At 40.9% G+C, this 27,381-nt stretch overlaps 1 protein-coding gene across 9 annotated transcripts in view; it reads left to right on the top strand.

The window, feature by feature from the left end:
- The window catches only part of LOC103663284 (TLE family member 4, transcriptional corepressor), a 139,135-nt gene that overhangs the window by 49,271 nt on the left and 62,483 nt on the right, over window positions 1-27,381 (top strand). For 5 of the 9 annotated variants that reach the window (XM_040620218.1, XM_040620221.1, XM_040620214.1 and 2 more), the window contains 2 exons: window positions 21,004-21,208; window positions 22,484-22,500. In XM_040620218.1, coding sequence (XP_040476152.1) covers window positions 21,004-21,208; window positions 22,484-22,500 — 222 coding nt within the window. The remainder of the gene's footprint in view (window positions 1-21,003; window positions 21,209-22,483; window positions 22,501-27,381) is intronic. The other 4 variants (XM_040620219.1, XM_040620215.1, XM_040620220.1 and 1 more) reach the window with 1 other exon arrangement.

Here is a 27,381-nt window from a genome sequence, read left to right as displayed (position 1 = left end):
GAGGGGCCAATTTTAGATTTTTGTACTTGGTTTTGGGAATGTAGTTGGCCATGGTTTTTTCCACTGAGGGAATGAAAATTTTCCTCCCAAGAAGCAAAGACCCATCTAAAGCCCCTGCAGACAGACCTTCATTTGTTTATCACTACGTATGTATCTGTTTTATATGTATGCACACCATCCAGACAAGCGCAAATGTTCCCAGATTTAATGAAATCTGATGAAGCACCTTTTTAACTCTGCAATATTATTCTACCTTCATTGGTAAATGAGCCAAACCAGTGATCCATGCAGTTTAAATGCAAAATGCTGAAGTGAGCCCGAAACCTGGAGAGGCGGCTTGTTCTCTTGACAATAAGCTAGTTGTGTTTAATGGAATGAAACACAGTTATAATGATTTCTTTCACAGGTCATGTTCAGTTTAAAACTGTTGATAGATTGAAATAAGTTAAATATCATTTATCTTTTATTTATAAGGAAAAAACCTAGGAAAATTCCTGCGTTGTATTCTATAGTCAATATTTTGTGTGTTGTTTTGAGTTGGTGGTATCTCCCATTTCCTTGAAGCTTTCCCGGAGTTCCCCCAAATTGGCTGAGGGAATGTTATGTATCTAGTTTGATCTTGTCATGTGTCGTACTAGCCACTGTTTTTAAATTAGAATCTCTGCGAGATCACACTGTTGGAACAGCACACAAATTGTAGTTTTAAATCAGTAATATGATCTAATTAGAAATGATGTTTTCATTTCCTGTATTATTAAATTGAGTCATCTGACTATCTTAAAATGCTTTTTAAATCCATTACACTATATAATCAGCACATGCTGTGTGAATGTGGTTATGCTTAATAAAGGAGACTGGCTTGGAACCTCATAAGAATTTCACTAAAGAAGCCACCATTAGGGGAAAAAAGTTTTGTTAGTACGAAGATTGGAAAAGGAAATGTTTGGCTTGTAAAAATAGAAAGTGGGGTTTCTTTGGAATTCCCTCCACCCTCTCTTTTAACCTAACTCTTTGAGGGGGTAAAAAAAAAAAAGGTAGAAATATACATTAAAAAAAAAAAAACTTAAAAAATTCCTTAAGAACAGGTATGCCATGGTGTTTGTAGGAAAAAATGCAGTTTAGCACAAGAAATGCTGAACCTCAATTTTTAGCAGTGACATTTTAATGATAGGAAGTCTGCAAAATTATTTGCCATCAATTGTGAAGGCAATAACAAGCCTTGGTGGTTTTTCACACTCTCTGTGTTAAGTGCTTTCAGAATGACAGCGTAAACTGTGTTAGAGAACTCCAAGGAAGTAAAACTGATTAAAATGTTCATGCTTGAATGGTGCTGATGGAATAGTTCATTTGGACTTTCTCTACCTCCTGCAGCTCAAGCTGAAATATTAAAATTCAGTGGATTTAAATCTCTCTCCTCTCAGCTCAGGAAAAAAACATTACATTTTAATAGGTTTTAAACCCATAATTCATTGGTTTGGAGCAGCACTATTAAATCTATTTAAATATTACTTGTATTACTAAGGAAATGATTTAAATGACTTTGCCTTTACCATCCTGTGTGTTTGAGTTAGTTTAAAAAAAGGAAGACAATACCTTCGGGGGTTTTTTCTTCCTCTTAGCGTTTTGTTTTATTGTCCTTGTCATATAATTGGCCCTTAAATTACACACACACACACACACACACACACACACACACACACACACACACATATTCCAGATTGACGTTTTGGCAGAGGGTCTTGTGGTATGACAGTTTGAAAACGTATGTCCCTCCTTTTCCATTATAGATTTCAAAACTGCCATTTTAAGTTTCAGAGGCATTTAGATACGCCATTGTGGTAATTTCTCTTTTTGTCTTTTTAAACTAATTAATCATTAGGCAAAAAACTGGAAGATACAAATATGTGGGTATTTATGAAAATGTGTGTGTGTGTGCGCGGGTTCATGCCTGTTCTATCACAGCTTCCAGTAACACAAAATTTGAAATACAATTAAAAATACTTCACTTTCTCAACAAAAGCAAAAAGATGTTAAGTATCCAAGAGCCACATTCTCATCCCGCCTCTGTATTTGCTAATAAAGGGCTTGGGAGAGGTATTGTTGATTTTGCAGTGGCTGTGCTATTGTCCTCTTTTGGGCACAGGTACCCCCACAGTGCTGAAGCAGTGGTGTCCCTCCTGGGCTACTGCATTCTCGCAGTTCCCTCATTTCCCTCGTCCGCCTTTCCCTCTGGCCATTGCCAGTACAAGTACAGTGTTTCCCCAGGCTTGACAGCACCTCTCCTCAGCCACACCGCGAAGCTCTTGCATTTCCTGGTGCTCTTGATGGGGAATCCACCCTTCACTTATGGCTGAGCAGTATGAAAGGGTGAGGTATTTACACATACCCCCATGGGGTAATTCGGGCTGCACAGGCAGTCAGTCAGTGAAATGACCCCCCTCCTGCCCCATTGGTGGGGAATTTTGAGGTGCTTTCTTCCTTGCTCCACAAAGGGTCCTGGCAGGGCGGAGTTTCATCTAGCTGCCCACGGTAGTCATCCACTCAGGGTTGCATCCTTGTTGTGATTTTCCATTCTTGCCTGATTTGCTTTCCCTAGGTCCCACTCTTGTCCTGGGATCATTGCTTAAAATGACCTGCAGCCAAAGCCCTGTCTCTCTACTTTTGGAAGAACTAGGAAACTCAGGATTTTACTGCATCGGCCCCAAGCTCTCTCAGGGGGGTTTCTGGTAGAGGTAGGCAGTTGTACTCAGGTGCTGGGATCGTGGTTTGTTTTCAGACGTGAGCTCTGTGCGTAAAACATTTTGTCTTGAACAGCTCAGCTTTTACATTCTTTTTAAAATAAGTACTTTCCCATACATTTATAGGTGAGCTTCCCTTTCTTTTTCTTCTCCCAACCGATTACTGTTGGTATTTTCTAAATGTATGTAATATTTCCATATTACATTGATCTTAAAAACAAGCTATGAAATCGATGTGTGTTTCATCAGAGATCATTATTCCACCCTTGTGACTGTCTTCACCAGACAGCGTGCCCGGAGTCTCAAGACTTTATGAGATATGCTGGCCACTGGCTGCGTGATGGGCACAGCTTGCTGGGATAAGGGCTGGGGGAAAGGAGGCTGGTTTTCTGCAGTTGTAGGGCTTTGCTCACCTGCTCTCACAAGTATGATCGACCCCAAGATTGCGTGTAAGCCAAAGCAGTTTTATATCATAGGTCCATACATTCCTCTGTATCTTTTGTTGGTATGCCTGCCCCCCACCCTTTTCGTTTTGTTTTGTTTTTAACGGATTCATTTATTGTGGATCAGGGGGCTACATTATTGAGTGATGTAGTCATAATCTAATCTTTGTGCTACAATTTGATGAGGCTCTAAGAGGCAGTAATTTCCCTTCTCTCATAGCAAAGGCTCTCATATATTTAAGTAATTTTTTTTTTTTAGCTCTGTCTCCACTTCAGAACTCCCTAAGAAACCTGGGTAAAGAACAAAATTTCTAATTTGTATTTATGGTGTACTCTGTTAATTTCTGTTGCATAGCTTTCCTAGAAGAAACTTCTAGAAGCTAGTCAGTTTTTTTTCTTTCTTTCTTTTCTTTCTGTCTTTCTCTCTTTTGCTGTTGCCAACCTGAAGTACTATTCTTTTTCTTCCTGTTGAGGAAAGAACCCTTCTCTCCCTCTTTCTCCCACCTGTATTTCTATAACTCAAGGTAGAGCTCCGCACAAAGTTGTGACGAGTTGCAGAATGTGTTTGGGTGGGTGCATCTGACTTAGTAAAAGGCCTGTGGGCTTTGTGCTTCCACTACTGAGGAGAAGGTGGAGTTTCGCAGTCTGTGATCTGCACTTCATTCACACCAGAGCCCAGCAGGCTGAGCCTGTGTAGGGGTCCAGGGGTCTGGGTGGAAGAGTTGACGCAGAAAAGCAGGTTTCACTCAGGGCAGCTTGCAAGCTTGTACTTTGTCATTCCTTTTGATTGGTTAGTGGTTTGTTTTGTTTTTCTTTTTTGCATCCCTTTTTCTTATTCTCTTATTGGCATCTTGCCCTTAGTGTCCCTACAGGCGGCGGCAGCAGCTCCCATGTAGCCAGACCCTCTGCCTCTGCCCTTCAAAGCTGGGGGGGAGGGAAGAGACAGGCTCACCCCAAAGAGCAACTCAGAGGTTTAAAGGACTTAGGCTAAAAAGACTTGGTGTGTGTCCTCCTCAAAGCTCCCTAGGATATCAGTTTGGGAATCTTTTACCTAAAAATGCATTTGTGATCTTAAGTGTTTTCCTGAGGTCCTTTGTGAAAAGGTTAGGACCGTTTATCAAATGGTTAAAAATAATGATTACATCTACTCCTTCATTCATTAAACAAGTATTTGAATAGCTTCACCAACTCAGACCAAAGGGGCACATTTTATGTTCTGATATTTTTAAACATTTTCTAAAGTGTACTCTGAAATGATCCTCAAATTACATTTGAATCATTCATCTTTAAGGTTTTGGTAGTTGTAAGGTTTCTGGTTTTGCATTTTACTACACATAATCAACTTTTAATTTGCACATTTTAATTTCAGTAAAACTTTAGCTTCCAAGGACAACAGAATAAAGAGAAACAGTAGAAAAACATAATAAAAATGAGGCATACATTTATGAATTTATATTTTTTATATTTGGAATTAGAAATCTAGCAATACACATTCAATATTGATACTCTATATGTTTCAAAAAGATTTATCGAGGTATAATTGAATAAAGTGAAGTTGACCCTTTCTAGCATACAGTCCTGTGAGTTTTGACAGCCGAATAGAGTCCTGTAAACTACCACCGCTGTGGAGATACAGAATATTTCTCTCTTGCCCCGCCTCCCGAAATTCCCTTGTTCTGTGTAGTCGGTCTTTTCTCTACCCCAGCCGCTGGCACCTGCCCGTGAAGTTTTTTTCTCCCAAAGTGAGCCTTTTTGAGAATGTCGTATAAATGGGATTATACACCATATAGTCTTTGAGTTTTCATCTTCATTTAGAATAATGCATCCGAGATTTGTCTGTGCTTGCCTGTATCCCTAGTATCCTTTGTGTGGCTGAACGATATTCTGTTGTAGGATAGGCTAGTGTGTTTAGCCATTTACTCCTTGAAGGACAGTTGGGTTAGCTGTAGCGTTTTGTGATTGTGAACAAAGTTCCAGGAAATATTAACATACAGATTTGTGTAAGTTCTTTTTTTTTTTTTTAAGATTTTTTTTTTTTTGATGTATTTGACAGAGATAGAGATAGCCAGCGAGAGAGGGAACACAAGCAGGGGGAGTGGGAGAGGGAGAAGCAGGCTCGTAGCAGAGGAGCCTGATGTGGGGCTCGATCCCATAACGCCAGGATCACGCCCTGAGCCGAAGGCAGACGCTTAACCGCTGTGCCACCCAGGCGCCTCGATTTGTGTAAGTTCTTGTAAGTGAATATAAGATTTCCTTTCTTCTGGGTAATTACCTGGAAGTGGGATTGCCGAGTTACATGGTCAGTGTATTTTGGAAGTAACTGACCTACTATTGTCCAAAGCGACCATGTAGTTTTGCACTCTCACTAACGCGCTCCGTGAGACAGCTTTTGCTCCACGTCCCCAGCAGTGCGCGGAATCGGAGGCTTTGCGAGTCCTTCGCCGTTTCTGATGGGTGGATGGTGCTGCTCTGGCGTTGGTGCATTTCTGTAGCGGCTGCGGAAGTGCTGAGTGCCCGTGTGCTTACTTGCTGTCTCTCTGTCTTCACCGGGAAGTTTCTGCTCATATTTTTGCCTCCCTTTTTCCTTGAGTCTGTTATTTTTTTATTATGAAGTTCTGAGAGTTAAAAAAAGTCTGGATGTAAGTCCTTTGTGTATTTTGCAAATAATTTCTCCCAACCTATAATTGTCCTTTTATCTTTTTTAATGCTGTCTTTTGAAGAGCAGAAATTTTTAACACCCAGGAAGTCGGATTTATGAATCTTTTTTTCTTCATGAGTCTTAACTTTTGGTGTGTCTCTCAGCAATCTTTGTCTCACCCAAGGACCACAAAGATGTTCTCCTAGCTTTTCTTCTAGAAGTTATAGGTTTAGGCCTGTGATCCAGTTTGAGTCAACTTTGTTTATGAGATATAGATCTAGTTTCTTTCTTTCTCTTTTTCGTTCTTCAGATGGACTTTTGATTCGATGGTTCCCAGTACCTTTGTTAAAATAACTCTTTTGGGGCGCCTGGGTGGCACAGCGGTTAAGCAACTGCCTTCAGCTCAGGGTGTGATCCCGGCGTTACGGGATCGAGCCCCACATCAGGCTCCTCCACTGTGAGCCTGCTTCTTCCTCTCCCATTCCCCCTGCTTGTGTTCCCTCTCTCGCTGGCTGTCTCTATCTCTGTCAAATAAATAAATAAAATCTTTAAAAAAAAAAAAAACTCTTTTCCCCATTGAATCGCCTTGCACCGTTGTTGAAGTTCTAATGACTCTATTTACGTAGGTCCTCTTCTGGACTCTCTCCTGCTCTGTGAGACTGGGTGTGTCTGTTCTTTTGCCAATGACACACTGTCTTGATATCCGTAGCTGTCATTATCGATATTCCCCGTTCCATTTTGTGCTTATTCTTTTCTGTTCCAGTACCCCTCAGAACTTGAGTCTTCATTGTCCACGTCCTAGAGACTGGCTGAGGGAAGAAGGGAAAGAATCCAAACTCAGTAAAAAACTTACCCTGCGATCAAAAATGGTATCTATTCTGCCTCCAGACTGTTCTGTCAAGGGTGACTGCGCTTGCTGTCTCCCTCCTCTGGTCTCCAGCCTCTTCCTCATACGGCTTCTTCTTTACGCATTTGTCTCTCTCTGCTTTATCCTACCTGCGGCAGCCAGACTGATCTTCTGAAATACAACTTGGATCCTATTGCTCCCCTGCTTAAAACCTGTCTCTGAGGGCTGCCAGTTTTGCTTAGAATGAAGTCTGAATATCTTACTGTGGCCTACAAATTTCTTCATGAGCTGACTCTTTGCCCACCTCTCTGATGTCACATACCACTCATTCTCTTCGTTTGACTGTATTTCACCCACATGCCTACATTGGCTTCTTTCTTCTCTCCCTGGGTCACCTCAGGCTGCTTCTTGACTGAGGGTTTGTGCATCAGCGCTTTTGAAGGCCCGCCCTCCATGTCCTGACACGGTCCTCCTAATGCTCCTTAAAGTCCCAGCTCCTGTATCTCCCGAGAAAGGACTTCCCTGATCAGCCGGCTTTCGTAGCTCTTTTACCCAGTTCATTCTCTGCCCTATTAGCCCGTTCTGTACTTTTCATAGCATTTACCATTTATTTGTTCACGAATGCATCACACTCCCTTCCCTAGCAAGTGAGATCTTGTTCACTTTTCCTGCCGCGGTGCCTAGAACAATGTGTGGCTCGTTGTGTTCCATAAATATTTGTACAGTAAGTACTCAGCAACTATTTGTTCAATAAACGTGCAGTAATTTATTATGTTTAATAAATATCTGTTTAATAAATATTTGTTAAATGAACAAATACTCTATTTTGAGCTATTTTTACATCCCCCCCACCACCACGCACACAATTTTGAGAGGAAGTTTGGACTGGTTGAAAATCCACAATCCTGAGTGTCACTTACAGTATGATTTTAGGAATTTCATTTAACAGTTTTCTCACCTGTAGGCTGCATGGCTAGAGCAGATAGCCACTAAAGTATGACCACTCGTCTAACATTGTATGCATGGTATGATTCCTGAGCCTCTTTATTTTGGTAACTACGGGTTTTTTTATTTTAAAACTAAAGGGCCTTTTGTGTCACAGTTATTTCTCTAGATTTACATCCCTAGGCTTAGATTCTTTTCCCTAAACAGGTAAGTAAAAATAGCAAATGTTTATGATTTGTTTTGTGTCAGTACTGTGTTTAATCTTCACATCGACCCCATGTGGAAGATAGTACTACTCTCCCAACTTTACAAAAAGTGAAACCAAGGCTCTGAAGGAGTATGTAGTTTTCTAAAGGCCACACAGGGAGGAAGTGGCAGAATGGGGGTTCACACTTAGACCAACTTGAGAGCTCACACATTTAACCATTCTGTTACACTTGTCCCTTATTTGTTCCCTCGACTCTGTGTTCTTCTTTCTTTGATACTAGGATCAATAGTCTCTTTATCCCAAGATCCACTGTAGGATTGTCCAGTGTTTAGTGCCCAGAGCTCAGTGAGGGAGATGGAAATTGGGTGTGCCTGATGCACACACTAATTGGTTCGCCTAAGTTGTCGGAAGCATATGAGCCGCACAGATCATCTGGCTACTCCTGACTCCTACTGTGTTTCTCCCTGTCTGTTGTAACTTACTCTCATATGTAAGAATCACAAGTTATAAACACCACTTTTTTTTTTTTTTTTTAAGATTATTTATTTGGCAGAGATAGCCAGCGAGAGAGGGAACACAAGCAGGGGGAGTGGGAGAGGAAGAAGCAGGCTCCCAGCGGAGGAGCCCGATGTGGGACTCGATCCCGGAATGCCGGGATCACGCCCTGAGCCGAAGGCAGACGCCTAACAACTGTGCTACCCAGGCGTCCCTATAAACACCACTTTTAAACCTAGGTCCTTGGTATTTTAAACCTAGGTCCTTGGGTCTTCTTGGATTTCATGCTTGGGTATTAATTAAGCTGTTCCTCAGCCCCCTGAAATGTTGACACAATTATGGGTGGGTGAAAGAGATATATACATTTTCTAGAGAAGAAATTTTGGACTTAGTTTCACAAAAGGTCCATGACACAAAAATGTTTGAGCCTATGTTTTATGGCAGTAGAACTGTGCTGGCTCCTGATGGGAAATAGTAAAATACCTGGTGGGATGCGTGCAGCTAGAAAGCAGTTGTCTGTAGCATTAAAAGGAGACATTGCTAGACGGTTGTTGAGAAACCTGGAAGTAGGGAGTTTATACTGAATTTGTTTCTAAATATTGCCCAGGGGATGGGGGCGTTCCTTGAACTGTCTGTCGATTTTCATACATTGTTTTCCCTTGGTAGATTTATAAAAAGGGGGAGAGTTTCTCTAGTCACCCAGATTATCTTCTGTGACCAACAGGGCCAGTGCCACTGTGGCTCTGAAGCAAAGTGGCAGTCATGTATTTTTCCCTCTGGCTATTTCTGGGTTGACCATAAGCAGTTTGTAGATATATCTCTGCAGAAACGAGTATCTGGGAGAAGGGACTGTTGCAAGGAGAAGTTTAAGCTGCTGCCTACTTGGATTAAAAGCTCAGAGGTAGTTTGGGGTCTCTTTCGGCTAATAGCCTCAGACTGGCCTGTGAGCAAAGACAGATGTCAAGGCAGGTTTTGTTGGTTGGTTGTTGCAGGCTAAGCCTATAGCTCCTGCTGTGGAGGCTGAACCATCCAGGTGCTCTGTCCGGCCTTCCTCACAGCTGGGCTGTGGGCCAGTGACCCTATCCAAGTCCATGAGATTTAAGGAGATATCTTTCTCTCCTTAGCAGAAAGACCCAGAAAAGAAAATGGCCCTCTTTCTGCATTTGAACATGGTTGTGTGAGCATGAGTTAATGCTTGGAGCTGTGGCAGCCATCTTGGTGTGGAAATGGGATATGGCAGAGGCCATGAGAGCCAAAGAGATGTTGACACAAAACCTTGTTATCACCGGGTCATCTGACGTTTAACCCTGGACTTGTTAAGTGAGAATAAAAGTCTCTGTTACTTAGGCCACTTTGATTTGGGTATTCTATAACTTGTTGAGGAACTATCTTAACTAGTATTTTGTAATACCGTGGTGACTCCATATATACATCAAAATTGGAAACGACCTAAACTTGAAGCAAACGATTGAGGATCACTTAAGTGAACTCTCACATATCTCTACAACAGCATATACGGCATATACTGTGCGGCCATCACAAATGATGCAGTCAGAGCATTACTTAGGGATATGGGAAAAAGTTTGATACTAAATAAGAAAAGAAGAACTTTAAACTACAAGATAGCATGATGTTATTTGTGTTTTAAAATGCTTATATATGCACTGAAAAAAATACCAGATGGACTTGATCATTACATTAGCTGTTTTTTGGCTGGTAGGATTTTGCGTGACTTTTAATGTCTTCATAGTCTCCTTGTTCGTTACACACATGACTCTTCTGATCTAAAGAAGTTATAACTTCTGTGAACTAAAACTGCTCTATAAAAATAAGGTATTTAGACAAATTACAAAGCACAGCTGTATCTATAGGCCCATTCCTCCCCACTTCTGACCCATCCGAGGAAATAGTACAATCATCTCCCCAGTTACTGGGGGCCTGCTGTTAACAAAGTGTGTTGGATTCCTTCAGTTTTGCTCATGCCCTTCTCCTTCCATAACCATGTCTTTTCATGCCGCCTCAACTTATCCTCACTCCTTCTACTCTTTGCAAGTTGTGCAGCCACAACCCTAATCCATCATCAGTTTTTGGTTTGAGCCACTGTATCACCTCCCAGCTGGTGTCTCTCCTTTCATCATGGCCACTCTCTCAGTCTCACATAAGCATTCTGTATTTTAAACATTTTGAAATTATTTAATACTCTAGTTTGCAATACTGATAAGTCTTTATTTAAACCGATGGAACAAATACTCAAAAGTAGATCCATTCATATACATCAGAGGGGCATGCGGATCAAGGGAGGGAAAGATGTCCACTAGTAAGTACTACTGAGGGGATAGTTGGTTATTCTTGTGGAGGAAAGGAAATTGGGTTCACCTATCTCACCGTTTGCAGAAGCCAATCCAAAAAGCATATGGAAGAACTTTAAAACTTTCAGAAAACAACAAAACAAGAAGAATCTTTATCTTGGAGTCGAGAAGTATTAATGGGTCACGGAAAGCTCAAACCATAAGAAAAAAGATTGATAATGTTACCTAGTTAAAATTAAAAACACCCGTTCATTAAAAGGTATCCCAAAGAAAATGAAAAGACAGGCCCCAGAAACTGAGAGAAGATACTGGCAACACAGAGCCAGCAAATGATTACAGTCCAGCTTATATCCATTAAGGACAAACTAAAAGTTCAATTTGAAAGACAAAACAAAACCAGAGAAATTCACCACGGCCTAAAGCTCTCCTTATTCTTACGTGAAAGTCTTAATTCCTTTCCGTCCATAATCTGATTCCCATATTTCTGTTTTACCATACTTCCTTGCTCCCTGGGTTCCCACCAGCCGTCCTTTTGCTTCCTTGGTCACTTCGGGGCCTCTCCAGTTCTGGACCTTTGCACCTGCTTCTCTCTTGGCCTGATTCCTTTCTCCCAGTGCTCTGCAAGGTGCTCTAACTCTTATCTTTAGACCTTAGTTCAAAACTCACTTCCACAGAGGGGCAATCTCTTTTGATTCTTATGAAGGATTGTTTACCTCTTAGGGTTAGACCTCCCTAGTAAAGAAAGGTCCCCATGGGACAGCGAGTGCCATCACTGGACTGGATGGTGGGGGCTTGTGCTTCATTCTTGATGCTGATAAAATCTACCGACTCACATGTATGGGTGTTGGCCTGTAAGAGTCTAAAGCCCCTTCCTGCGGGGTGGGAGGATTCCCACTCCACCAAGCAGTTCTCTAACATCAGCTGGGTGTTCTGTAATTCAACTAAATTCTGATACAATCTCTGGAGATAGCCTCCTGCGTCAGCCCTGCAAGACATCTTCCCACCACCACCATCGTCTCTTCCTCTTCTGAAGCCAGTCGCAAGTCCAAGTTGTCACCTGTGCTTCTGACAGTTCCCTTCTTGGGTTCCATTAATTTGCTACAGCAGCTCATAGAACTCAGGGAAGCATTTTACTTACTAGATTAGCCATGTATTGTAAAAGGATATAACCCAGGAACCAGAAGACACAATAAGATGCATAAGACAAAATTTGGGGAAAGGGTATAGAGTTTCCTGCCCTCTCTTAGTGCACATTCTCTCCCGCTCTCCCCATGTGTTGATCAGCCAGGAAGCTTTCCCATCCCTGTCCTTTTGAGTTTTTTATGGAGGTTTTGTCATGGTTGATTAAATCATTGGCCACTGGTGATGGGACTCAGTCTCTAGCCCACTCCTCTTCCCTGAGGTCTGAGAGTGGGGCTAAAGTTCTAACCCTCTAATCACATAGTTGGTTCTCCTAGCAACCAGCCCCCCCCAAAGCCACCTCATTAACATAACAAAAGATACCTTTGCTGCTCTCATTCCTTAGGAAATCTCAAGGGTTCTCCCTGCCAGAAATAGTGGACAAAGACTAAATGTATAATTCTTGTTACAAATCACAATATGACTCATGCATGTGCAGTGAAGTCAATTCAGTGAGCCATCGTTACCGTTTTTTATTAAGAAGTAGAAGAGAATAGAATATATTACAGGGAGGTACACATACTATTCGGTATTGGTAAGATTTGGTTTGTTTACAAGTGTATTCTCTGCAGATACCTGCATGTCCACACGTGTACTGCACACACATGAGTTTTGGTCAAAATGTTGGAAAGCAGCTCATCTCGGTATCCTCTGAATTTCATTCTACTTTTGAAGGTCAATTGCAGGGTTACTGAAGAACCTTGAAGTAGATAGGCTTTTTAAACTCAGCTTCACTTTTTTAAAGTACTCTGAAATAACTAAAGAAAACTTTCCTGAGTAAGATCCCCTAGCTGGGTGACTTTAACGACTAAAACACAAAATAGAAGTATTAGTTTCAGTAAGATACATGTTAAAAATCTCTAAAAAAAATTTTTTTTTAAACACTTAAACAAGTTTCCAGGAAATTGTAGTTCTGTTATTTATTTGTTTAGAACTGCCTTTCCTAGTAAACTTTGGACCAACTCAGAAAAAATTCCAGCAGGATCTCCGATGGGAAAGTTAACATAGTAATCAAATTTGGGGGATTTTTCCCCTCCTTTTCTTGCCATTATCACTTTGTGAGTTAAGACAAGTTAAGACAAGTGAAGACAATAAAATTCTTGGCACAGGAGTCACAGGATTCCTTACTTTGCTTGTTACATGTCTTCCCCTTAAAGACCAGCCCAGGGACCTTGAGGAGTACGGAGATCTGTGGTCTTTGTATGAGAAGCACCCTTGCAGTGACAGTCTTTCGGTTGTTCTAAATGTAGGTCTTTCCCCTGCAGTAAATCTCGTTTATGTTTTAAGTCATTAGAGCGAGTTACAGATACATTTCAGTTGAAAAGTTTGTTCTTCTGTTCTTTTTATTCTTGCTTCTTTCCATATATTCACTTACTGGCTTTTGCTAGATGTATTTGTTAAAAGCAAAAAATGCCGGGGCCCCTGGGTGGCTCAGTTGGTTAAGCTTCTGCCCTTGGCTCAGGTGGGCTCCAGTGCCCCACTCAGCGGGGAGTCTCTTTGGCTTCTGCCTCTGCCCCTCCTCCCACTTGTGTGCTCTCTCTTTCCCTCTCAAATAAATAAATAAAATCTTTAGAAAAAAAGGAAAAAAAAGCAAGACCTCCCAATCTTTTGTCCAGAAGGGCACATCTATTTTTCCCATCCCAACAACTACAGAGAAGTAGAAAGAATAAAATCGAGACTGTACTCATCACCTAGACTCAACCAGTTAACATTTTGTGTTTTGTGTGTGTGCTGAACTGTTTGCAAGGAAGAGGCCATCATGACGACGGGTCACTCATGGTACATCAGCATGCATCTTCTATGAATGAGGGTATTTTCCTATATAAGGACGATACAGTCAACACATCTGTACATCCAGTGTATGGTTTGTATTCCTAATTCTCTAGTCCACAAAGTGTCTGTGGTAGCACTTCTTTTCCTGGCAGTTTCCTCCCGATCTGTGACTCATGCTCACAAATGTCTTTGTTCCTCAGTCTCTACAGTCTTCTCTAAGGTAGAACAGTACCCAAACCATTTACTTTACGACTTGGGCATTTTAGAAGATTCTAGACCAGTCTTGTGGCATGTCTCACAACCTTGATTTGTCTGATTGTTTCCTCATATTTAGATTCAAGTTAAGTATTTTTAGTAAAAATACTACCTAGGTGCTGGTGTATTTACAGTTGTATCACCTAATTGGTGAAGATTGGTAATCTGTGGGGTGATGATTTGACAGTGAATCACTTGACACCCAACAACTTCTTACCCATTGATTTTAGCCTTGGTTGATGCTATTAATACATTTGGAGTGGTGAAGTAGTAAATTTTAAATTCTTTTCCCTTTTAAATTAATATTCCGTAAAGAAGAACTCCTCCTGCCCACCCATCCCCGTGTGTGTGTGTGTGTGTGTGTGTGTGTGTGTGTGTGTGTGTGTGTGTATGGATGGACTTCTGGATACCTTTTTTCGGTGATAGCAGTCACCATTTATTCATTTATTGTTTATTATTTGCCAAGCCTTGTGCTAAGGGTTTTATGTGAACAATCTCATAGAATTCTCCCGATACCCTCAGGGGATAGACTTTAAAACTGTTTCCACTTTTTACATGAAGAAACTGAGGCCCAGAAATGTTAAGTGACTGGCTGTTGCTTACACAGATGGTAATGATTCCAGCTTGGTGGCCTGGTGGCCTCTTCATTAGCACGCATCACTGACTGCCATTCAGGATCTCTTTCTCAAACTCAGCCCAGCCCCCACAGACCGAATCCTTACCGAAGGGCATCTTCAGAGTTCAGAGAGTGTAGTAGATACCAGCCCAGTCCTGGGCCCTTCCTGGGCTTGCTACTCCATTTCAGAGTCTGTTGCCTCCTCTTACCCAGCTTTTCTCAATCAGGGTCACTGGGTCCCTCATTACTTCTCTCACCACGGTGTCTCAAGGAACGCATGCTCTGTGCACCCATGTTGGCCAGCTGGCGCAAGAATTTGTGAATTTGGGAACCATTCCCTAGTCCTTGGCCCCAGAATGCCCCACAGCCCCACCTATTTTCTTGGGGTACCATGGACCCCACTCCTGGAAACTTTCTTAATGTGTGTTAGATGCGTTATAATCTATTACAGTTATTATTCCTCATCATGCTTAAATTGTCTCAAGTTTTGCCAGTCAGAACCCCTTCTGGTTGGCTCCATGTCCTAGTTGTCACTCCCCATTATTTTAGATAGCTTTCTTACTCCCTAGCTTGAGAGCTTGCAAGCTCACCATGCATTTTTTTTTTTTCTTTTAAGAAACCAAGATATGACACTAAGTGTGCTCATTGTTCTGAGAAAGATGCTGCTTCCCCCCCCCCCCCCCGCCTTTTTTCTTTTCAGGATTTTTTCTGTGGTTGGTAGCATAGTGGGCAAGAAAATCTCTGCCTGGTTTCCAGTTGGAGTTGTCCCAGATTGCTAGGGATATGTATTTACTTAAACTCTGCACTTACCCTGCTCCTGCTTGGTCATTGGCCTGTCAGGCCCTGGTTATCAAGCAGTTGGGGACATTTGATTAAAAATAATTCCTTTTTGGAGTGCCTGGGTGGCTCAGTCGGTTAAGCGTCTGCCTTTGGCTCAGGTTGTGCTCTCAGAGTCCTGGGGTCAAGCCTACTCAGCGGGGAGTTTGCTTCTCTCTCTCCCTCTGCCTCCCAAATCATGCTCTTTCTCTGTCTCTCAAGTAAATAAATAAAATCTTTAAAAAAAATTCCTCTTTTTGTAGAAAGACAACATTTCAAAAAACATTTCCTGCGAACTCGATTTGCTCATGGGTCCTTTTCTGCCCTTCATTCCAAACTTGAAACTGCAGGGAAATAATTCTTTGTTATAGAAACTCCAGTAAAAGCTATTAACACAATTGAGGCCATGTCTACCACCTCACTGCTGTATATTTTCAGAAGTAATTACTGGCTATTTTTCAGAATTAAATTAATTATCTTAATGGGGTGCTTACTTGTCTAAGTTTAAAGTTCACTCCATTTTAATGTTTATTTTCTTGAATGGCCTATCAAGGGAACTGAAAAAAAAAAAGGATTTTTATTTTGTATTGTGGTTTTAGATAAGAGAGTGTTTTGGGTTTTGTGTGTGTGTGTTTTTTTCCCTTTTTACCTCCCCCTCCCCCCCTTAAGTAACCAAGAGATAGTAACAGCCTAGGGAGCTCAGTGAGAATTTTTCCAAGGTATATATCTTTCTCAGTAGGTTTTTCTCCATTATGGTTACAGAGAGTGTATTTTATTTTAATGTTTAATTGATACTACAGTCTATGCCCTCCTTTTTGATTTTTGGCGTTTTCTTATAAAGTGATCATTTCTTAACTTGGTTGTTTATAATTAGGTAATTTGCCTTAAATTATTTTAGTAACAAGTCAGCGTTGAACTACGTACTCTTAACATACTTCGTTTCCTTCCGTCTTTAAAAAGCAAGAAGTTTTACGTTTCTTAGCACGACTGTAGTAGCATAAAGTAGTAAATCTTGCAGGTTAATTGCTCTGTAATTAACACGGATGGGGCGGAGACCAGAGGACAGAGGACGCCGTGGGGCAACCTCAGCAAGCTTTCCTTGTTTTGTAGGGCAGTCCGTTAGGTTATGCTACTCTAAGCTTCTGGAATAATATCCAGTGAAACTGAGTTCTTTCCCTGGGAATCTGCTTTGAGTTTTCCTCTGTCGATGAGAAGACTTGACAGAGATTCTTTTTTGTATTGAAATCTTGAATGTTATTTGAAATTTGATAGATTGAAGCCATTTTATTTTTTAATCGAGGAAAGGGCGAGGTTCAGTTGATTTGTTGATGACTCACTCCTTTTATTTAAAGAAGATGGCGTCTTATATGTTTGTTTTATTGACTAATCAGGAGTCATTATCAGTGTGCATCTGGCACTCTACTTCTAGGATAGTTTCTAAGTGTGAACTTACAAAGAAGCTTAAAAATGACCACCTGATACAGAAAGTGGTCTGTTTCATTGATTTAAACATTTTAAAACATAATTATTTCTGTATATATTTTTGTCATATATCTTTTGGTGAGTTATTTAATTACATTCTTATTTTATAATTTTATATTTTAAACACTTGATAAAGATTACTCCTTTCTACCAGGGGCCCTACTGAGTATGCTTTTTTGTTTGATATTGTATAGTGGATGACTTGTGAAATGGGTTCATGGTTAGCCCCTTCTAACTCTTCTTCTGTCTCCAAAGTTCAAGGCATATTCTATTCACCAACGTGACTGTAATTTGGATGTTGCCATTCTTAAGATCTGTGAAACGGCTTTATAATTTTGGTATAATAACATGTGTATCATTAAAACTTCTCAGTGCATTGTGGCATCCTAGAATAGAAAAATGGCATTAGTGGAAAAACTGGAGAAATCTGAATAAAGTCTATAGTTTAATAGTAATGTGCTATGTTAATATTTGTTTTGATAATTTCTGTGGTTATGTAAGGTATTAACTTTAATGGAAGCCAGATAAGGGGTATATAGGAACTCGTTTCATATTTAGTGGAAATTTAATTTATCAAAAGCTTTAAATGTATGACTAAATACATATGACTAAATGGTGAATTAGGTGCCAGGGGTGCAGAGGCTGGAGGCTGGTCTCTTCTCTCCAGAACCTCACAGTCTTGCTGGCAAGTCAGAGGTCTTCCTAGCCATAAAAAGATGAATACCAGTATCTTCACAAGGCAGCCAATGCCAGTGAATGATACAGGGAGTCCTGTGCAATAGTAGACGCGTGGGATGTTTGAGAAGCCTTTGCAGAATGGGTGGAACATGAGGTGAGCTCGGATGGATGACTACAACTTGGTTACGTAAGGGTGAGGTTGTTTTAAGAGATGGGAGATGACATGAATTGAGGGGAAAACATGCCAGTGGTGATGCAGGATGAATTCATTGGAATTCAAGTGAGCTAATGGAGGCTTGCTCTCATCAAAATATGATAAGGGTCTGATGGGTATGGTGGTGTAGAAATACAAGGAATTATTTGAGAATTCATAGGATTTGGTCATTACGGATGTAGGAGCACAGAATAAAAACAAATCAATGGCGGCTGGTTAACCTGAGCCAGCAGAAGTTACCTAGGGCATTTGTGTTAAACATTTTCATTTTAACATAATGCTGGACTGCCAAGTAAAATTGTCTGGCAAGAAGTTAGGCCAGGGCTACCAGAGCCTGGGAGAGGAGCAAAAAGTTAAGGGCCGTTCCTCTTCAGTGAGCAGGAGCAGAGAAAACCAAGAAGGAAAGCTAATGGCAGAGCATTCAGACGGGTAAAGAGAGGCCTTGGGGATCGTTGCGGTGTTCCTGAAACAGGTAGAGGGAAGTTTCAACAAGGACTGCATGTATGTCGGAGAGAAAATTGTAAGGTCTTGAAATGATTGCTGTCTGGGTGGTCGTGGGCTTCATGAGAATGGTGGGTCTGGAATCCATACTATAGGGGGTTAAAGAGGAAAGGGTGTTTGTGTGTGTGTGTGTGTGTGTGTGTGTGTGTGTGTGCTGGAGGGAGTTCCTGAGAAGTGGAGAGAGCAAATTTACACTAGTTTTTAGAGAAGATTGGCTGTGCAAAGTCAAGGATATATATATATGTATATATATAGGCCAGTAGCCGAAGAGGGCAAAAGAAGGTTATTTTAATTAAATTTAACAAACATTGATCAAGTGGCAGTTATGTGCAGGGCACTGTGTCGGGGCAGTGGAGGACACAAAAAGTGATTAAAATACAGTGTTTTTTCCCTCCTAAAAAAGTGCTACCCCGGGTTCTTTTGGCGTTCGCTAGGCAATTCATCTTAACCAAAATGCTAGGGCTGCTGGTATCCAGCTGGCTAGCAGGACAAAATCAGTGACAGAACACCTGGAGGTAGGGGAGAGCCCTGGAGAATCAGCAGCACTGAAAGGAAGAGGGATGGATAGCTGACACAGCCTGTGTGGACAGGGAAGGGTCTCGGCCTCAGACAGGAAAAGGGCCCTCCTTCCTCAGAGATGGACAGATTCTGGGGAGAAGAGGAGAAGCTAGTGTCAGACTACTTTGAGGGGGGATAGTGAGGCTTTCGGAAAGTCTCTACTGTGAATGGCATGTGCAACAGACTCGGGGTATCTTTTCTGCCTTTGAAACGTTCCTGGTTGGGTAGATAAATGAGGGTGATAGTACTTATTTTTTGTCCTGAGAAAAATCGAAGTGAGACACCTGGATCATTGAAGCTATTGTTTTTGGCTGAGACTTTTTTTTTTTAAATGTCTAATGAAACCGACGTACATATTTTGGGATTGTCCAGGTAACCTGAGTTTCATTGCCTGCAGGCCGCTAGGGTTTGCCTCAGATGTAGACTCACAGAGCGTGGAGTCTAGGAAGGGGGATAAGAGAGACACCTTCGCAGGCTCTTAATAAATGCTCGCCAATTGAACTCTGATCTGAGGTACAAAGTGGCTGCGTGCCCGACCCATACACAGGAAGTATTAGGAGATTTAGAGGAGATAGGGAGTCGGAGCAGTTTCTAGTGATCGCAGTTGACTAAGGTTTTGAAATAAATTGGCCGTATGTTTACCTAAAGGCCTTGTTTTCTTCATAGACGTTATTTTCTGCACATTTAGAAAATATGATCGTGTGCTCATACTTTCTGGTGACAGCTAAGTTACAGTATGTAAAGAATTACGAACATGATCTTGGCTACTCAAAAGGAGAAATACACCGTGTCGAACTATCTAGTTAGGCAGTGCTTTGCAGGACTGTAGCGTGGGCGTGGGTTGGTGGAATATCCGAATCACTGCTCCGATTTTTCGATTTTATATATGTAAACTTGCTTTTTTAAAAGTGTTAGTACTTTATTGACTATATTTTAAGTGCATGTAGCCAGAAAATAGTTGCAGGTCAATTGGAGAAAAGAGCTAATTAGTGCTATACTTTGACTTCTATAGTCAGACACAGGAAGATGGGTAGAGGGAAAGAGGAAGGAAATAAAAGTGATTTGGGGAGGAGAAAAAATAATGCACTTTTTTCTTTGAAGTATTTATTTAAAAAAAAGGCATTTCAAGATCCTTTTTATCAGTGAAGGGGAACAGCATACACAGTCCTACTTGGAAAGATTCTAGAAGACTATTGGGCTGTCATAGGATCGATCTGACAAGTGATTTACTTGGAGGCATTAATTAAAACGTAATCAGTACAAAAGTTAGTCTGAGACTTCCTCAGCGCTTGTTCTCCTGGAGCACCATGAAGCAGGGTCTCCAGGGGAAGGGGGTGCCTGTGGAGGGACGCGTTTAACTTGGAGTCCTCCCGTCCTCTCCCCCTCCCCTCCGCACTGCGAGGAGGCAGCAAGGCCTGCCCAGAGCAGTTGCTGTTGCTGAGCGTGATGTGGCCTCTGCTGAGGTCCGGCACTCCCGTTGCAGCCTCTTGAGGGCTTTCTCCATGTGTCGCCAGTGTGCTGGGGAAAATGACTTTAAACTCTTGTCAGCACGGTTACCGGTGCATGCATCACAGTCCCACTCAGATAAACCTGTCACAACACAGAGGCGGCCGCTGGAGAAGAGTGCGAGGGCAGGCCTCTAGCTTTCCATTCGAGCATCACTAAACGTGCACAGAGTGCCCAATTATTTCAGCATTATTGAGCAAGCCTACAGGAGGACCCCAGCCTTGCTACATTAGATTTTCTTTAGTAATTTGCTCAAGTACCGCTGAGGACACTTAAAGGGCTTAAAACGGTGGCTGCAACCAGTTTCCTTTTCTGGGTTGTTAATTCAGGTTTTCTCTTTCAAATTAACTCTCGCTGCATGCTGTGCAGCGGTTCTGGGAGAACTGTTTAACACTAATTTTCTCAATTTTCAGCTTTTTTTGTTCAACATAACTGCTTTAACAGTCACGTATATGTTTTGATTAGAAATGTACGATAGCAAGGCCGTATGTTTGGTAGAACAAAATACAGACATTTTGTTGAAGAAATCTGAGTTTCAGCTATTAAAAGGTACTTAGCTAATTTCACTATTTAAAAATTAAGTTCCTTACAGTACGGTGCGAAACCCCCAAATCTAAGGAAAAAAGAGCATTTCTCCACTCTACATCTCCCTCCCTCCCTTTCTAAAAAATTTGTATATGAAGGCTAAATCTCTCCCTCGTGGGTGTTGGGTTTTCCATGATCCTTTTGCACCTCTTTTCTTTTTTGCAGGGGGGTGTGGATATAGGGAACAAGTTCAATATCTTTGTCTCATTCCTCACAGCAGCAACAACTCCAGGCCCAGCATTTATCACATGGACATGGTCTGCCGGTGCCTCTGACCCCACACCCTTCGGGACTTCAGCCCCCTGCCATTCCACCCATCGGGAGCAGTGCCAGCCTTCTGGCCCTCTCCAGCGCCCTGGGAGGCCAGTCCCACCTTCCAATTAAAGATGAGAAGAAGCACCATGACAATGATCACCAAAGAGGTGAGTGATTCCCTCAAGATGTCAGCCTGCTGTTACCTGCCCACCACTGAGTGTGGGTTCCAGATACTGTTGTTTATTCTGTCTCTGGATTTAATTTTCCCAGTGACTACACAGAGGATTTCTGCTGGAAGGTAAATGAATGATTGGAAGCAATCTTTTTCCAAAGGATCCCCTAGTGGTTTGCAACAGTGAATGCAGTCCCCAAAGGCAAGGGGTCCTGGTTCCTGGTTACTGCCTTTGACCCCTTGCTACCCACCTCCTATGTTCCCCAAGTCTGAATCGGTAATGAAATCCCACAGTGCTCTGTGTTTGAAATAGTGAGTGGCCTTAATAGCTAATTTTGACCTATTCTATTTTGGGGAAGGACTTACTGATAAAGACTCACTTGATAATTTGACAGAGTCAATTATTATTTATAAATCAGATCAGCCTATATGGTGCAGTAAAAATCTCTCAGGTAAGAAAACAATTTTAGTAGTCTTAGTAATTGAGAAAGTACAGCCCAAATTAATGAAATCTGTTGGTTTAACTACCTCTCTCACACAGGCTGTCTACAAGCATGAAATTAACTCATTTCTTCCTATAAGACCAACACAATTGTTATGCGAATAATTGATTTAAAGGACAGTTGTGCTCCTTCTAGATTGGTTTCCTCCCTCCATTAAAGTATATGAATGGTTCAGAGATATTTTGGTGTGACCGTATGTTTGTATGGTGCTTACTAATACTTTTTATTAGTTAGTGGCAGAAAAGCAAATGAAGAAGTCTCTCCCAGCATTCCTTTGTGGGAATTTAGTTAGCACATGGGTGGTTCATTGGTTAGAAGGGTGTGGTTATAATTACAACCTCATATCTACTCCTGTTTCAGTGTCATTACCATGAATTATAATCTTGGGTAAATGATTTTTATCACATAAACATAAATTTCCCATCTCTGATGTTGGAAACACTGTGGTATTTCTCATCCAGTTACATTAATGCTATGATCCAGAGCTGAAGCATGACGGTGAACACTTTCTTAAGTGGACAAGTCGATAAGGAGTATAAATAATCTGAATTAGCCAGCTTTGGTTTCTGAATTTGTGTCAGAGTAGATTGGTGCTTTGTGGATCTGGTTGAATAGTATTAATAATTAACTTTACTGCAAAGATGACATCTGTGCCATTTATTATTTAACAGAGATGAAGTTTGATAAATGTATGATTTTATGTAAACTAACTGGTACTTTCTTTCTCCTTCTTCCCACCACCTGTGCTGTTGCTGTTTGGCCTACAGACAGAGACTCCATCAAGGTAGGACTCCAATTCACAGATGAATGAATGGCTTAAAGGTCTCTAAATGATGTGAATAAATCTGGTTATGGATTCTTGGAGATTCACAGAATGATTTGGTGGGCTTTACCAAACCGTGGTTAACTGTATTTTTGATTACTTTCAGTCGTGTGGTTGAGATTTTTGAAAATATTGGTCTCATTTTTCTATCACAATTGGATTTGTAGCCCAGGATGGAACTATGGAAGATCTGGCTCACGTTGCTTCTTTTATTATGTCTTGCTATGTGAGGAAGAATAACTACTTTTTTTTCAGTTAGGCTTTGGCTATAAGATAAATAATAATGAAAAGTAAATAAATTGATTTATAAGAAATATACATTAGTCTCATTTTAGAAAACAGTTCTATCCTACAAGACGCCCTAACAAAATGTATAAAAGCATTCTTCTCTGCCAGAAAGATATTTATTTATTTAACAACATCTTGTTTTCCAGTATAGCAAGTTATTCTCCTTAGGTTTTGCATCTCTCTTATCTGCTTCTGTATCTCTTTACAGACAAGTTGTAGGGAAAGAGGAAAAGTATTTAGGGCCTAATTATTTGGATGTGATTGTGCAACACCAGAATGGGGTGTGCTGAGGATGCCTGAATTTATAGAGTAAGCTAAACGAGAAAAACAGGCTACCACGGCAGGAAGTGAGGAAGGCATGAAAATTGCTTGATCACTTTTGAGCCAGGCACGATGTAAATATGCCAGTGTGTTATGCATAATTGCCTACATGTATGTGTTGTATTTTGTAAAGATTAAAAGGACAAGGCCGTTCTCAGGCATTGGCCAGTGCCCAGATGCTGTCAAGTCCTTTCCTTGTATTTTGCAACAGTTGTTCTGGAGCATAGGCAGTTACATCTCTTGTAGTTTTTAATGAAGTTATGTGTATGAAGACTAAAATCTTCCCCTAGAACCACCTGTGCTGTCCCTTTGAACGCCTCTTTACTCTCTGTCCTTTTTTCCAAAACCCTTACATAATGGAAAATAAAAATTAAGTGTATCTATTTTACCCTTCAAGAGTCTTTATAATTTGAAAGGGCATCTGTACGCCTATAGAAATGTCAACATTTACAATTGGAACTGCACACACTGACTTATTTAATTACGCTTTTACAGTTGTGTGTTTTGTTGTGTAATATGCATATCAGGACCTAGATTAAAAGAAGCGATTTTGATATGAGTGTTCCACACATGTGTACTTAGGAAGTGGTAAGTAAATGAACTGACCAGAATTAGCTGATAGCAGCCCTTGGAAAGCCTGTCTAGTTATTCTGGGGCCAACGATATAAACATTCCCTGCCTTCTTATGATAAATACATACCTTTAGGCAGGCCAGTGAACTAAACAAAAGCCTCTTCTCCAGCCCCACTCTGAGAAGACTGTGAAAATATTTATACTCCAGTGCACACTTTTGTGTCAATTACATTTTATATTCCCTTATGCCAGACCAGGGTGTATTTTGAAATCATCTATAATCATTCAGGATGAGTCTGGGAGTGAGTGTCTACGTAGCTAGAAGCCAGGGGGAAAACAAAGAGGAAATAGGGGTGGATGATTTGGCCTTGATTTATTATGGAATGGTAGCTATAAATAGATGTTCCTGTTGGGTACGGTTCTCAAGATTTGAAGTTGTGTCGGGTTTGGGGCTGTGCTGTGGCTTTGCAAGGTGAAACAAGTTTGCTAATTTTCGTAAATGTGTTCTGTGATGCTCAGAGAAGCGGTTAGGTGCTTGTTCCATTGATCGTCCTCATCCTCCCTTAAGTGGCTCCTGGTTAAGAGGGGCTTTTTATGATTGTCTGCTGTGTGACTTGAGATGGTTTTTATCAGCCGGAGCGTGCCAGTTGCCTGCAGCTGGAGTCAGGCTTGTATGAAATAATTTATTCATGCAGGATAATGCTCCTTAACATTTCACAGGTAATGAACGTGACATAAATTTCCTTCTTGCTTTTAATTTTTCCCTTTCCTCTTCTAATGTGCAAACAGGCAGCTCTGGTACTCTAAATAATAAGTAATTTTTGGCCATCTGTCAAAAGGAAATTTCAATACAAATTTAAATTAATGGTGCCTGAAATTTTTTATAGCTCCTCTAAAAGCCTTTAATGTGCAGAAAATTCTGAATCTGCTGGTAGTAATTAGTGTTGCATGTAATGAGGATGTGGGCAATGTTATACAGCCCCAGTGTAACATTTTGATATGGTAGCAAAATTTTGATTTATACAAGGTTGTGGATGGGTTTAATTGTGAGAGACACTTTAAAATGTTTTCTTGACGTTACAGATTATTAAACAGGGCAGATTTCAGAATAGCTCATAAAATGTAATTTAAACTTACTGTAAAGATTCAGGTAATTAAGGTGTTTTACCTTTTTAGGTGTCAAGTAAAATGAGAGAAATTCACTTGTTAAAGTGTTGGGCTTTTTTCTTCCTTTTCCTTTCTCTTCTAGGAAGTTCTGTGGCCACTAAACCACATGCTATTGGCTTTATTGATCTTGTTTTCTATAGCTCCAGGAGCCAAGTTCATTCCTAAGCCTTTTATTTACAGACCTGTATCTGAAGTTTTTCAACAAGGCTAGAGAATGTAAATATGGACCTAAAGGAGAAAGCACTGTGGGAGCCCAAGAATCAAGTTTATTTGATGATGAGAAACCAGAACGGTGTGTATTCTAGGGCTGTTGAGGATAAGAGTTTAGGGCGTCTGCTCGTCATTTGACTATCTAGTAACTCCATGTGTCCAAAGCGAAGCCCCAGAAACATGGACCATGATCCACTCTTGTCCTTGGTGGTAGGTTGGAAGGCCCAAATTTAGCTGTCCCAAGAGGACCCCCGAAATGAGGCTCCTACCTCTCTCTCCTGACTGGGGGCTTTCTCACCATCTTCTGGAATGTTTAGTACCATTTCTCTCATCCCTTGAAACAACAGAAGCGAAACCAAGGAAGCATTTTCTGGGATGGTGGAATCTTCCAGTGCTCATGCCTCCTGGTGGCAAAGGGGTAAAAGTTGGTTGGCTTCAAAGTGGTGACAGAGCAGACATTTCCATGTGCTGCCAGGAGCTGCCCAGTTGCTGGTGGTACCAGTTCATGAAGAGAAGTCATTACATTCCTCATATCATTATCTTTCTCATCTGAGTGGCTGATGGGAGGGTATTGATTCAGAACTATGAAGGCTAAGTACCCAAAACTTGCTAGGAATTTGAGGTTGAGAAATTAGTCTTATTAACCGCAAATGCCTACACATCTCTAATACCTTCTAGCAAATAACGGATACCCAGATCAAGACGAGTTTCAATAGAAATAGCAAAATTCACTGTCACCAACTGTTGATAAGCTCCGTGGCCACTCCCAAATTGATATTATTGTGCATACTTTATTATTTCATTAGTCCTTTTAATGTATGTTATGTGTCCTGTTTTTTATCCCAAATGCAGTCACCTCCTTGAGTGAGACCTGGGAAGGATTTGCCATTTTTTATTTGTAAAATAGAGCACAAGTACATTTTTTTTCCTACAAAGTGGTGGTGCTTTTCTTATTTCATTGGATAGTCTTTCCCGAAGTGCTATGTGCATCATCAGAGTACGATCATTTTTAGCGACTTGGGCACTGCCAGATTAATCTCCAGAAACAGTGTACCATCTTAAAAGGCCGTGTTTGTTCTCACACAATCCGCCAGTACTGAACTTGATAATTTTTGTGATCTTTGCTAGTGTAAGTAAGGATGGTGCACTTTACTTTTCTAAATTTAGATTTGGCTGTTTTTCAAGCTAAATGCTTTTCTATGAGTGTACATACTGTGTGTCCCCCACCCCGTGTGAATTCTTTGTTTTTGTTTAAGGGTTTTCCTACTAATCTGGTCATTAGTCACATCTAAGACAATGCCTGTTCATTCTGCCTCAGCTGCATTTGGTGTTTATTCTGTGCAGATGACTAAAACATCATACGTTGCTTTTCATCTCATCTCCAATTATTTCCTGTTGGCAATAAATGTTTATTAATAGAGAATTAGACTAAGGCTGTTTTTATGTAAAAATTGAAGTATGTGATTCAGGCCAAGAAAGCACTTTTATCTCATTAGTTGGGTGTTACAGGTGAAAGTGGGTTTTTAGCCTGAACTAACAGAATGATTACTTCCGTTTGCCACTTCGCTTTGTACATCAAGACTTAATGGTTAAGGTTCTGTTCCAGGATCTTGTGTGACCTGTGTGATTTGGTGTTTTTTTGTTTTTGTTTTTCCTGTCTGAAAGGAGTAACAGTCCAAAAAGAGTGTGCCTTTTATGTTTAACCCTTTGGCATGTCTTGTGTGTGAGAAAGTTGGAGAAGAAGCCACTTGAGAAAGAAAGAGAGGGGGAACAGTGGGAGAGGGGATAACCAAATGGTCCAGGGGGTTGTGTTTTTAAACCACCCCCACATGCACCTGTTCAAAATAAGAATTTTGTAATTTTACCTTTCAGGAGAAAGCTGGGTGGGATTGATTTTCATTACTATAGACTTTAAAAGGACATGTTATAGAAAGACAAAGGCATAAAGTAAGAGGAGACTAGATTAAAAAGAGGAATAGATGAAATCTATAGAACACCAAGGAGAAGGGTATAAACAAAAAATGAAAAATAAAGCAAAAACACCACCACCAAACTTAAACTGTTTTCGGGCTTGCATTATGTCCTGTTTTTTCCCTCAGTCATCAGTAATCTGAGAAAAGAAGCTAATTCAGGAGTGTAACTTGGACACTGCATCTTATCCACTCTGACCTAGGGGAACAATAAGGTGGATTCCTACTCAGTCCCGCTGCTTGCATGTGTAAGTCATAGTTCAGATTTCAACTGGGAAGGTGGGTGGCATGTGCTAGTCTCTTTTCAGATGTG

Source organism: Ursus maritimus, unplaced genomic scaffold, assembly GCF_017311325.1.
Source record: "Ursus maritimus isolate PB19 unplaced genomic scaffold, ASM1731132v1 scaffold_34, whole genome shotgun sequence".
In the NCBI taxonomy this organism is placed as follows: domain Eukaryota; kingdom Metazoa; phylum Chordata; class Mammalia; order Carnivora; family Ursidae; genus Ursus; species Ursus maritimus.
This window is presented reverse-complemented; position numbering and strand designations above follow the sequence as displayed.